Source organism: Oxyura jamaicensis, chromosome 11, assembly GCF_011077185.1.
Source record: "Oxyura jamaicensis isolate SHBP4307 breed ruddy duck chromosome 11, BPBGC_Ojam_1.0, whole genome shotgun sequence".
NCBI classification, from domain to species: Eukaryota; Metazoa; Chordata; class Aves; order Anseriformes; family Anatidae; genus Oxyura; species Oxyura jamaicensis.
In genome coordinates, this window is record NC_048903.1 from 3,322,110 (window position 1) to 3,335,774 (window position 13,665).

General features: G+C 41.0%; 1 protein-coding gene and 1 long non-coding RNA gene across 2 annotated transcripts in view; one reads left to right on the forward strand and one right to left on the reverse strand.

Annotated features, from left to right (window-relative positions):
• Window positions 1-13,665, forward strand: part of LOC118172922 — a 256,732-nt gene that overhangs the window by 194,482 nt on the left and 48,585 nt on the right. The window lies entirely within an intron of this gene.
• MMP2 (matrix metallopeptidase 2) overlaps window positions 1-13,665 on the reverse strand; it is a 35,911-nt gene that overhangs the window by 4,620 nt on the left and 17,626 nt on the right. The window contains exons 7-11 of the mRNA XM_035337118.1: window positions 11,721-11,894; window positions 9,907-10,062; window positions 8,261-8,414; window positions 3,482-3,618; window positions 1,436-1,595 (exon numbers count right to left, since the gene is read on the reverse strand). Coding sequence (XP_035193009.1) covers window positions 1,436-1,595; window positions 3,482-3,618; window positions 8,261-8,414; window positions 9,907-10,062; window positions 11,721-11,894 — 781 coding nt within the window. The remainder of the gene's footprint in view (window positions 1-1,435; window positions 1,596-3,481; window positions 3,619-8,260; window positions 8,415-9,906; window positions 10,063-11,720; window positions 11,895-13,665) is intronic.

Below are 13,665 nucleotides of genomic sequence, written 5' to 3' on the forward strand. Positions count from 1 at the left end.
ATAGGTAGCACAGAAGTAATTCGCCCAGTCCCTCAAAGCACCAAGGCACGCCTGCTTTTTAAGATCATCTTTTGTGCCACGTCTTCCTGCCAGTTAAGACGGTGAAGTGCCATTAAATATGCTTAGTACACTCTGCATCAGGTGCAATGCAGGATGTTTATTTCTAACACTGATATAGTTCTGGGGCATTTTCAAGACATTCCTTCTTCATCTCTGAGTCTGATATCTTCCCTGGACAGAGCGTGTTCTTGTAGCAGGTCACCTGCACCTTGGCTGCAGCCTAGGTGTCTTGAAATTTACTTAGAAATATCGTTCAATATAGTTCTCTGTCACAGATTCCTGTATAACCTTAGCCAAGTCCATGAGTCTTCCTTTTTTATGCTTTGCCTATCTAAAACGTTAAGCCTTGGGTGGAATTGATGATGATTATACCAACACAGTTAGATCCCACACTGGTTAGGGTGCCTTGGCCTCATCACAATGTAATAATTGTTTTAATAATAAAAAAGGTGTGAGTTTAGTTGCTTATTCTGCATCATATTTTGCTTCTCAAACAGTCTTTAGAACAGGACCCCTAGTGCAAATACACATTTACAGGTAGTTGTGGGTATTGGTGGGCTTCTTTGCAACAAAACTTCCCTGATTGTGCACTGGAAACGTGATTGTGCACTGGAAACATGATTGCAGAGGCTGTCAAAACGAATTGAAGCTGAGATTTTTTCCCGAAGTACTAACAGACTTCTTGTGGTTTGTTCAGATCTCCTCAGTGCCAACTCTATGAGTAAAGCAAATGTGTGAGTGACTGGTACGTCAGCTGCCGAGAGGATTGCAGTCATCCCCACATCCCCAGTGAGCTTCGCTAGCCGCAGGTTGGTGTTTCTTTTGCAAACAGTACCTTCAAACCTGATGGCTTAGTAAAAGAATTTGAAAGGCAATCTAGTCAGTTTCTAGCTTCTAGTGACTGATGATCAGCTTTTTTTTTCTTTTTTTTTTTCTTTTTTTTCTTTTCTTTTTGGAAGTCCTTTCAGAGCTTTCTCCTGGTTGTGAGCTGGCAATAAGAACAACTTGCCCCTCGTAAGAGCCTGGGACTGACATGGGACAGTTGCTGGGACACGGGGCTCGAGGGATGGGTTGTTAGTGGTGAGCAACCTGGCAGAGACACCCAGATCTCCTCTTCCCTAGCAAGCTGTTATCTCAAATACACGCTAGATTACCCCAAATACACGCTACTGTATTGGAGCACTCTCCAACCATATCCCTGCCTCAGCATCCTCGCTCACCACTGTCAGTGCTGTCTCAGCAGCCCTCATTTTTTGTTGCCAGAGGATGAAACCCTGAGTCTGACTCCTTCCTCCTGCACATGAATGTGCATTCAGCCCTTGAGATAGAAGCTAGGCTAACAACATCCCACCACCACCACCTCAACGCCTCTTACTTCCAGTATCTGTCTCCAGCAAAAATATATGTCTTCTTGTTTCTGCCCCAGTTAAAAGCTGCATCGACGTGTTGCACGTCAGGTGGTAGTCCCAGGCTGGTGAGTTTCTTTGGATAGCCCCTATCCAAGTTGCTGGCTGTATAAACCCAGTACTCGTTTCCTAAGAAAGGGAAAAAACAAACTCTGATTATTAATCAGACACAGAGGAATATTTCTTCTTTTGTACTGTGATATGGGAATTTTTGTTGTACTAATTGTACTACTAGACTCTCTAGTGTTTTTCCACCTATGAAACACTAGAGTGCAGTTGTACTGTGATCACAGTTTCTTCTTTTGCCTCTTAATTGTTGCTTGTTCTCATTAAAATATAACACCTCAGGGTGCTTTTACTTCTTCTGTAGTCCTTTCTGTCTCATTTTTCTGAACTCTCAGGCAGAGATTTTCTAATGTACAGCTCTTTACCCTTAAAAAACAAACAAACAAGCATTTGGTGTATTGTAAAATAAATTGTTAATATTGGTAATTTTTTGTATGGCAAAAATGGTCTGAAACTAGACGTGGGCACCTACAGGTCAAATGCAGAAACTCGTGTTCAGTCTCCATTTGTTTTATTCAGCCGTTTGTCTCCTTGGCTTGTTTTATTCAGTGATTTTATTGAGCAATTGCCAGGAAGTTTTTGCCCAGAGTTCCTATTTCTGTTGTCTTTTGTCATATGACATTTTCTAATGTCTCTGCAAATATGTGCTGGTGGAAGATGGTCTGATTTTGCATTCTTTATGTGGAATTGTACTTTACTTAGTAAACACCCCAACTGGATTCACTTAACACCATGGAAAGATTTGTTCCTGAAGGGATGTCTTTTGGATCCTGTGACACAGGGAGTGGGAAGGAAAGTCAAATATTTCATGAGACAGGTGTAAAGGGTAGTATTTGAGAAATACTTTAAAGAAAATAAAGTGAAATTGCTGCCATTTTACCGTTCGGGAGCAAAGGGTGGCTCTCACCAACAAGAATTCTAGGACTGCTGGGTTTCAGGTGACTTTCAAACCAATCTTTGATAGCTTGATAGTTCTTATTTACTTAAAGCAGGTTAGTTACATTTTTCTGGAAAACATACCAAGGGGACTGACAGACGTGAGAGAGAGGGAGAGAGATGCAGATGGAATAGGATATAAGATGGTATAGTATATGCAATATTGAAAGTGTTTTGACTTGGCTAAAATAAAACATTTTAAAGTGTTTCTTTCCCCCATGTAAACTAAAGTAAATAGCCTTTGAGACATGTGGAATAGATTATCATTACTCTTTTCCATCCTGTACAGAAAATGTACGGCAGCATGGGCCATATGGTTTTTACATGATTGGAGATGTTTAGTCATGTTTTTAGGAGATACTGCAGCCCAGTTTTTGCTGGCTCAGTCTGTCATGTTGAAAGCAGCCTCCCAGCTCTGCTAACTCGGCCAGCACAGCTGAACCATGTGTGTGCTTTAGGGTGGCCAGGGCAGCCCTTCCCCTGCTCCTCCCCTCCTGCGGAGGCGGCAAGCATGACTGCCTCTGTCCTTGCTGGTGAGCCACCAAGGCAGGTCCTGAGGAGCCAGAGCAGAAGTCAGCCTCTGGCAAAGGAGGAGAAGGCTGGGGAAGGCATGGGAAAAAAGGATGCAGTCTTCCCGAGCAACACAGACAGACAATAGCTTAAAATGTGAGGAAAAGGAAGAAACACAGGGTGAAACAGAGCTCCCACTGCTGCTGTTGGGTTGCTTTGTGTTTGAAGTCCTAATCCCTGTTTAGTCCTGCTTGTTGGGGAATGTATCCTTCCAGGGGCCTGTGGCTCCCCTGTGCTGTAGCTGTAATGGGGCTGAATGCTGGTCAGAGCCTTCAGACCCAGCCTTTGCTGGCACGGAGCGTTTGAGATCTGCCACCCCTACCAGCAGCTGTACTGGCTCCCAGGCAGGCCGTGCCCTGGCCCAGTTACAAGTCAGAGGAAACCAAGCCGAACGCAACACTTATGCAAATGACTACTTACATTTTAAAGCTAAAAACCAGTACCTGAAAAAAATACAGCTTTCTCGTCCTGAGGGGCCTCGTAGACAGCATCAATTTTCTCTGGCAGATCAGGCCAGAATGTAGCAACAAGAAGAGGACCCGTGGGTTTTCCTCGAGGGTTTACAGTCCTCCACATGAATCTGAGCAGAACACAAAATTGTACGGGATTTACAATGAACTAATTCACCAGCACATCTGTTTCTCATCATTCCTGGCAAAGGCCACGTGCGCGTGCACGCATGTGTGCGCGCCCACATCAGCAGCAAGACACACTTATAACTGTTTTCCTACAGCAACTGGAAAGCCAAATTGTTCACTTAGGAGTGTGTTGCTGAAACAGTTGCACGATGAGCTGCATGCTGGACTGCAGATGAAATTGCTTACACTGATTGCTTTGGAGTTCACGTTGCTTTTTGCATCAGAGCAAAATGCAGTCTGTGCTTTGATTATACAAATAAACTCATTTACAGGGCATTTAAACTATTAAAGCTCTCCTGCTGTTGTGTATGGAGCAGATGGATGAGTGTTTGGCAAAAGCAGAGATCTGTGTTCCATGATTTGCTCTAGCAATTGCTATTGTAGTGACTAAAAGTTCAAATTTAATAACAGTATATCAAACTGCTTGGAAGTGAGCTGGGCTGTAAAAGGAACCGCCAGCTCTAAAAATGTTCATTAGAGAAATGCAAAGGGTGATTTATTGGCTACTTTATGGATAAGTAGGATCATCATTTGATTTAAGCTTTAAAAAGCTGTAATTATCTTTAAGTGGCAGAGCTTTGCACTGAGGGCTTTTGGTATTAAAAATAGCTCTGCAGTTTCTGCCTCCATAGAACAAACAACTTTTTTCCCTCAGAAGAACAAAAGTTGTGCTGTTGTCATAAATGAAACTCAGCAGGCTAGTGATACCACTAAGTATAGTGATGCCACCAAGCTGTACTATTAAATTATAAGGTCAAACAGCTTTCACCAGTATTATGTTGCTGAAGATCAAGATGCTACTGGCACTTTATTTTTTGCAGTCTGCAAATAGTCATTACTCGTTCCTACCTAGAATATGCAAACGCTTGAGAAACCCAGGAGATGAAATTGAATTTTGCTTTTGCCTAAAACTTGGAGCATCAATCCTAAATTCATACAATAAATTGCTGTGTTTTTATCAACAGAAATTTGACTTGAAACAAACATTAGCTAGGACAAATAAAACATTTTGAAATGCATTTGCAAGTATAATTAGCTGCTGCATACTGAGTTATGATAATCTGTAGTGTTTGATATGAAGAAGAGTGCAACTGGCAGAGTGCATCTTTTTTTCTCTTAATTAAAAATACATATTAATTTAACATGACATATGGTACTAATAATTAAGATAGTAGATAAGCTTACTCTCATTTTGCATGCACAAATCTATTTTTAACATGTAAAAAAAAAATCTGAGCATATCCCATCATTTTCATTTAAAAAAGAGGCAAAGAATAGGGCAGTTAGCTAATTGCTCTTACTTGTGACAGTTTTTCGGCATACATGAAACACTGTAAAACGTAATGATAAAATACATTTTGTGCATCTCATCTTAGACCGAAAAGCAGATCCAATATGATATAAAATAGAAATCTGTGTAACAAATTTTCCCAACACTTCATTCATAAAAGTAGCTCATTAAAGGAAGAAGGAAAAAAAGCTCGTGAAAAGCCAGGTTACAGGATTCTCAGTCAAGTTTGGACCTGATCATGGCTGAGTCAGCACTAATAATTGCTATCTGCATGAATTCAAAACTTTCTGGAGTCAATGGAGACTAGAACACAGTTTTTTTTTTTTTTTTTTTTAATTAAAGCCCACATTTCTTGTTAAAATGGTGAGGTTTTCTGTAGGGAGAGAAGCTTTGTCAAAGTTGAATTTTATTTTGTTTCTGAATTGGGTAAGAGGTATTTTTATTTCTACTCCTGTCATTGAGGAAATGGTGAAATTAATTTCGCTTTCTCATTTCATTTTGAAAACATTAAAATGTTTTAAGTCATTCAGGTTATATTTTAGTATTAGGTTTGTAGACAGAATTCATACTTTTAATTTTATATTATATTTTAACATAATGTCATTATTATTATTTATTATGATTATGTGCAGCTGTGTAAAGGGACCAAATCAGTGGGTCATATTTAGACACTGGTTGCTTGGAGAATCCTGTGCCCAGTGGAAAGGCTCAGCTGTTGGGTGTATATTCCCTTTGATTTCTTTGGTTTGAGATGTGGTTTGAGGGGAAGAGAAAAACATTTTTTTAAAAAAAGAATTCATCTGATCTGACCTCCTTTTTGCTACTTGCTCCTTACGGCTGTGTAATGTGACAGTTGGATGCTGGGGTCATTTCAGTGAATCATAGAAGTCACACGACGTGATAGACATTTTGCTTTGTGGATTCCAAAAGTGAGTCATAATGTTGCTTGCCTGGTATTTTGAATACTTCGAGACTGACAGGCAAATCTCTTCCAGAGGAAAACAATTAAACAATTGTGTGCTTTTGCTGAACGTTGGGTAGAGAATGAGCCAGTTTGAACAGATTGGTTTAGTATTTGTGTAGTTCTTCAACCAACTGTAGCTGAATGTGAAATACCTCTATTTTGTTCTGATTACAAGGAAACCGAATTGCTTTGCTGATTTAGGGGCAGATTTCAAATGGTTTCTTGCCGAATCAAGCTGTAGGTGGTTACTGCTTTACCAAGGCAGAAGCAAGGTGGAGGTCTGGCTGAAAATCAAGGCCCACGAGTGAGCAAAAGGACATCGGGATGCTGTGAATACTGCGGAACTTGCAAGGTTTTTTTTATCACTATAAGAATGTGTTTTTCCTCTTGAAAGCACTGAGATGAGGTAAATAATTTATCACTCTGACTATCCTAGCAGAAGTTTTTGCACTGTTTTTGGCAAACTTGTTAAGCCAGGGTGGTGGGGCCAGCTCTGCACTGCTTACTGGAGGGGCCCAGCACTGGCTTCCTGCGAGGCTGATCTGCTGGTACAGCGGGGCCCCTTCTGGGCCAAGAGAGGGCTATTGCTAGCCATTACTAGTGATCCAGGATCACTGGGTTGTGAGGAATCTGGGCCCACTGCTGATGGCACCCAGAGGAACAACACAGGAGGTATCCCAGCTGTCCCCGTGAACATGCTGAATGAATCCTTTTTGCCCATAGCGGTTGTAATAGAAATGGGTAATGTTAAAAATTCCCAGTTAGAAGAATATAATCCCAGTTTCTGCGTTGCTGAAACACGAAGAATGCAATGCAGATTGTAAACCCTCAAATCCAAAACAATCTGTCTAGGAGCAATGAAAAGGTGAGTTTTAATACATCCATCAGCTTCAGATGCTTGCCTATGCTGGTATATGCTAGGAGATGTTTGATTTGGGCACATGCATTGAACATAATATGGGCCCAGATCTTCAGTTGCTTTGGGAGAACGTTCAGAGCAACTGAGGGTAAATGATTTGAAGTTGGGCATTGATTTATAGCAGGGAAGAAAGAACTTTTGTGTCTCTTGGGCATGGTGCTGCCAAGTCTCATAGTCTTTAGGAGAAGCTGTTCAGTGCTGAGCAGCTGGGCAATAACAGGGCCCTGGCAAAGGAGCTGCAGCTGTGCAGCCACCTTGTTCTATCAGGAACACCTCTGTTCTTGCACAAGAAAAACCTCTTGTGTCTTCTGCTTTGGGGCCTTTGCCCTCCTGCTCCATGTCCTCATCATCAGCGTCTCTGATGTGTTGTTACAGCAGCCATGAGTTACATAATGCTGTTATTAATGAGTTTTGGACTCGGCCTATATTAAACGATACAAGGACAAGATTGCTGACAGATTTCCATAATTGCGTCTTTAGGAACACAGGAAAAGGACAGGCCCTCTTCAGGCCAGGCCATCGAAATGCCTACACTGAGGTTTTGCTAAAACAGTCTCTGGGGGGGAGGCATTAGAGGTTATTGCCACCAGCTGTGAATGGCATGCTTCTTTTGGGGCGTGTTTTCGGAAGTTCAGATTAGAAGTTTCCCTGCAGTCAGATTTGAAACTTTCCTCTGGATTGCAGGTTATATGGAATGAAATCAGGAAGGATAGTGCCTCCAGAGCCCTACTTCACCAAAAGTAACGGGGTTTCCAGTGCTGAGTTACAGTCCTTGTAGTTTTTGCTACAGTCAGCATCCGGAAATATTTTATAGGGAGTGAATCCTTGTTTGGCAGGCAATAGACTGACTAATGCATCTCTTCCATTGCTAATTTTGTGGTTAATATTACATATGCATAAATCTTTAAGGATTTGGGGGTGGGGGGGGGAGGGGGGGGGGTTGTCAGATGTGGTTTGCATAAGCGTTTAGAAGTTTGGATGTTTTTCCCAGCAACTTGACCCTTTTGAGCTGGTTGCAACCCTTGTGTGATTCCACAGAAGCCAGCAGAGAGTGACACCAAGGTTAAATTTTGGCTCTCTAATCTGTAAAATTGGGCTGAAGATACCATGAGAACAGGCTTTTTTTGTGAGGCTACTGGCATTTTGTTCTGATCTTGGCTATAACTACTACCAGCCCAGTTGTCACAGCATCTTGGCGTGAGCGGTCCCAGTGTAGGCAAAACCAGAAATCAGAAACCATCACAATTTGCCATTTCTTTCCCTAGGAGCTGATTAGGACCCATTGCTATCCCTGAGCACACAGAAGAAAAGGCAGATGTTGTGCCCAATGATAACTTTCTAGATTTGGCCACATAGGTTTGACAGATTCCTCCACTTGAGGCCCATCAGTAAACAACTTATCTCACTTACCTGTCTTTGAAGAAAAACGTTTCTCCTCTAATTTGTGCTACTCCGTCAAACACAATGTCATGCTTGCAGAGCTCTGGAGTGACAGGTCCAAGGGTAGGACGTGGGCCTGGGCCTGGCCCTGGCCCTGGTCCGGGCTCGACGTCGGTGGATACTTCTGTAATGGTGAACAGAGATAGCCTGTGAGGCTGAAAGGTAGCACCGGGTGGGTAACGCATGAACTCACCATAATTTATAGAAGGAGAATGATTCTGAGATGGTGCTTGAAGGGGAAAAACCTTCAATATTAAAAATTCTAATAAAGAAGGGGGGTTGCAAGTTATGAAGATGAATTTAGAGTAATTTGTATGTGGCCTCTGCGTCTTTATCACTAATCAAAATGTGTTCTTTAGAACATGCTCTTTGTCATCAGGTTTATTTTATTTTGTTCTATTTTTTGGCTGTTATGAGGCATTTGCCTTTTTCTTAGACATCAGGCTGATTTACTTCACTAAACACAATGGGCATGTAGTAGGTTTGAGATGATAGGAATGGAAGAAAACAAAGGTTTGTTTTTTTCTTTTTTTCTTCCCCAAACAATTGTATTATATAGAAAATCATTTGTGCAAGGGTTATTTCAGTTACAAAGAGGCATGAAATACAGTTTTGTCTCAGTTTTTGAGGTGTGACTTGAGAAAATTAGGTTAAATTCTGAACTTGCTCAGTGATACGCTGTGCAAGCTTAGGAAATTCACTTAACCCTGCCCATGTCTCAATTCCCAGTCTTAATTAAAGCAGCTAAAAACAGAAGGAAAAAGAAAAAGAAAAGATTTATATCAGATTTTTGATAAAAAGTTCTCTTGTGGTGTAAAGTTCTCATTTTGGTGTATTCTTATCATTTCTAAAGTCTTAAATGCTGTAGGACGTAGTCACTTACTATTAGGAAGATATTTCAGTAGAAAAGGGAGAAGTACAGAAAGAGAAATGGTATGGATTTTCCTAGGCTGCTTAATTGACTGTAGTGTATTTTTGCCTTTCAGAAGGTAGAAAATATATAAATGGAAGGGACTTTAATCATAATTATTCCTTTGTATTTTACTAACTGTGCCTGTGAAGAAAGTAATTAATTTTAAAGCTGTACCAGCATAAAAACACTTTCTTCTCCAGGAGCTTGCCAAATACGTTTACACACAACTATCATCTCCCACGCATTATCTGCAGATGTTACAGGCCTGTACAACCTGAGTAGTGGGAAGTCAATGGGAACTCTTTTCCATCTGGGATGGGTAGCAGCCCCCTTCCCCCCTTATGGACAGTTGCAATCTGGGAAGCTCAGGGTGATGTAGACCAAACCAGCCCCATTGGGTATTTCAGGCTAGAGAAAAGCACAATATTTCATTGTCCTAGTAGAGGCAAGAGGAACTGGAATCTACAAGTTGGGCATATTTATCAGGGGAGCTTTGGGGCTAGTTCAGTAAATTTGGTGACTCATTATCCTTAAACTGTGATAACTTGCTTGGAGTAGGAGCCCTGGTAATAATGTGAAACCATAGGATGTCTGTGGCATTCGTGATACTGGGCAGTATGAAATCCTCTGCAAGTTCTGAGCCCCAAACTCAACCTGCACTGTGTGCTCTTCTGCTGAATTCTGCTGCTGAGGAAGGCCTTACCATATAACTCCTGGATCCCCTTAATGTCATCCTGAGAAAGTCGGAAGTTCTTGGTGTAGGTGTAGATGGGGGCCATGAGAGCTCCCGGGTCCTCGGAGTGCTCCAGTCCCATAGCATGGCCAAATTCGTGTGCAGCGACCAAGAAGAGGCTGTATCCTGAGTAACACAGCGAGCTTTGTGTCAAAAACGTACCGCACAGGTTAGTCACGGCCTTATTTTCCTTGCTATCCAGGAAAATCTCTTAATCATAAACGCAGTAATTAGTAATTACAGCCTCTAATTACGTATGACATAGATACATCCAGAAATATTCCAATGGAGAGAGTCTAAAACCTCTGCTGTAGCTGATGTTTGCTACAGCCTCACTTGTGACTTTGTCTTAGTACTTCTGTGCAAAAAGGAAGCGTAACAAATCGTAGATTTTTCTTTAAGCACAGAAGATTTAAACTTGCAATCTAGATCTCAAATCTTTCTATCCTGAAATGGTACTGAAATGTTTAACAGGTCTGTATACCTCTGTCTCTGAACAAACCTGAATCAACACCGTTGTACCAAATGATAAATTAAAAAAAAAAATCTTTTATCATAGGATGGCTTTTAATCAATTATGTCCAGTCTGAAATAAGGCATTTATTTTCCTCCTAAAAGAGAAAGGGAAAATATATTCAGAAGCCTGAACCTAGCACTTATTTGTAGATGTGTAAAATGCCTTTTGCTTTATTTAATTTTATTCATGTTACAAATAAAGGCAAATATTAATGAAAATAACTTTAAATACTGATATTCACCATACAGACATAACATAAAGCTCCCTCTTTTTTTCTCATTTTTAAACATTTTTCTTCATCTCTAGCAATATCTGTCACAAGTGTATTCATTTTTTACATTTAGCATTTGTTCCTAGTTTGTCCACTATCGGTCTTGTTCTTGCATAACTAGAGAAGTACTGTAGTCCTTGTGGAGTTTGGATTTGGAGGGAAAAATTGGCCATGAAAGAAACAATTATTTAAAAAAAAAAAAAATGGGTTTGGTTCTTATATTTTGGAAATATACTTCCACTGCAGTTTTAGGGAAACTTAAAACAAGCCCTGGGGTGCTTGTTAAGCTTGTTAAGGTTTTTCTCCCATTTAAATGTAGGGGTTCTGCTCAGATACGGGGGGAGAAGTACCATAAACAGAAAGGAGTGATAGGTACTCGGCTCTGGTGAGGCCGCACCTCGAGTACTGCATTCAGTTTTGAGCCCCTCGCTACAAGAAGGACATGGAGGTGCTCGAGCGAGTCCAGAGAAGGGCAACGAAGCTGGTGAAGGGTCTGGAGAACAAGTCTTATGAGGAGCGGCTGAGGGAGTTGGGACTGTTTAGCCTGGAGAAGAGGAGGCTCAGGGGCGACCTTATCGCACTCTACGGGTACCTCAAGGGAGGCTGTAGCGAGGTGGGGGTTGGTCTGTTCTCCCATGTGCCTGGTGACAGGACGAGGGGGAATGGGCTAAAGTTGCGCCAGGGGAGGTTTAGGTTGGATATTAGGAAGAACTTCTTTACTGAACGGGTTGTTAGTCACTGGAATAGGCTGCCCAGGGAAGTGGTGGAGTCACCATCCCTGGAGGTCTTTAAAAGACGTTTAGATGTAGAGCTTAGGGATATGGTTTAGTGGGGACTGTTAGTGTTAGGTCAGAGGTTGGACTCGGTGATCTTGGAGGTCTCTTCCAACCTAGACTATTCTGTGATTCTGTATGAGAAGGAAATTGTCAGGAGTGTGATGCCATTGTTGTGCTCAGCGTGCTGTTTCCATTGTGTTGCTCTGACAAGCGGAGTTACCTTGATCTGGACAGAAGCCCCACTTGCGGTCGTCGTCGTAGCTGCTGGTAGAAGCGCACCACAGCTTGCCGTCGTTGCGACCTGCGCTGGTGCAGGAGTCGTACTTATTCCCAAGGAAGATGAAGGGGAATACGCAAGGGGCTCCCTCTGAATTTCCACCAACTGTAGACATGGCTGTGGAAAACGATAGGAAAACACATTGAGAAGGGAATCCCTTTTGTAGGATTAAGTTGATGCATCTTCTCCTAAGCTACACATGAAAAAGAAAATTTGTAATCCTCTTAACTAAGGAGTATGATTAAAACTAATATTGAAGAACAAAATCCTCTGACATAGAAAAGAGGGCTAGCTATTGCCATTGCAATGAACTTGCCTTTAGTTTTGGTGGCAAAGAGAACAAGCCCTGGACCCAGGTGCACAGCTTAGAGAAAGAAGCAGTTAGTGGTGTTTTGTGGAAGAGGATTGCACAGCGAGTACTTCTGTGGGGTCACTTTGACAGTGCCTTTCCTCATGATGCTTGAAAGGGCCTCAGGAAGGTCTGTGGTAGGTTTAGTGTCAGGAAGGTTAAAGGGCTACTGAGTATCAATTGGTTGGTAGTTGTCCTACTGAAGTACAAGCTTTCAAGGAAAAAAGTGTCCTGAAGAGTCGTCAGAATGTCATAAATTCCTGATAAACCGAGGAACTGCTTTATGTTGACAGCAGGGCTACAGTTTCAAAGCATATGATTTCAAACATTCTCTCATAGAATACTTATAAAATGGGGGTGGCTTTTTTTTTCTTTTGACAATACTAATGCAAAAACTTGCAAAACTTTCCCACAACTGCATTCTCAGCTGTGTAGTATATGGCAGTAATATAAACACTCGTGTGTATTTTCTAGAGGGAAGAGCATGAAACTAAATAAACAATTACATGTTCAAATAGGTATCACAAAGAATATAAAAAGAATATGAAATTCATTTGAGTTAATTAAATAGGAATACTACCTAGAAATTACAATTACCTAGGAATTACTTAGGAATTACAATTCCTTTCAAATTATGGTCTGTCTTCTTAGAAGCTACAGAAGAGCAGCACAAAGGTAAAGCTGGTTTTCTTCCTGATTATTTATTATTATTTATTGATCATTATTAATTAATAAGTCAGAAAACAATGAGCACAGCTGCCTTAAGCAATAACCTTTTATACTGGGGAAAAACAAAAAACAAACAAAAAAACTTAAACCATTTTATTGTTCCAGTAATAGAGACTCTATTGTCTAGGAGTTTGATGTATCGATTTCAGATATATCGGTTCTTCTGCTTGTTGGACCATGCTTTAGATTTCTACCTTCCTAACTATGTAGCAAGTTATATTGAATTTGATCCTTTATATTTCTATTTTTTCAATCATCTGTAAGGTAAAATTAAAGGGTTAAACCTGAATGTCAGAACTAACAGGAAACCAAACACTGATACAAATCCACATTTGAAATGGCCAGGCTATTTTCAAAAGACTTGAAATACAGGGTGCATCTGTGTGCTCTCAGCTGGCCTTTGTGCCAGCGGTGGGCTGAAGTTTATGGTCTGTCATGCATGAACGTAGCTGTGCCTTGCCTCTGGTAAAAGGCTGAGATTTTAGAACCGCAGCAGCTAAATAGCTACGACTATAGCCTATATCCTAAATCGAACACCTGCCAAGCTATAAATTATTTTTGTTCTTCTATGTAATGAAATTCAAGTTTCAAAATATCAACAATTGTGAAGAAAGCAGATATTTATCTTCCTGGGTAAACCATTTCCCGTAGTTCTCCTGAGCTGCTAAGATCTGCTAGCTGGAGCTTCTATACTAAACAGGATTACCTTTTTTTCTAATGTAAAAGTTAAGTGTTACCTATTGACAGGTATGAGCTAAAATATCAGTCATGCTTTCTTCTGTCACATGAGACTTCTCTTCCAGAGCCATT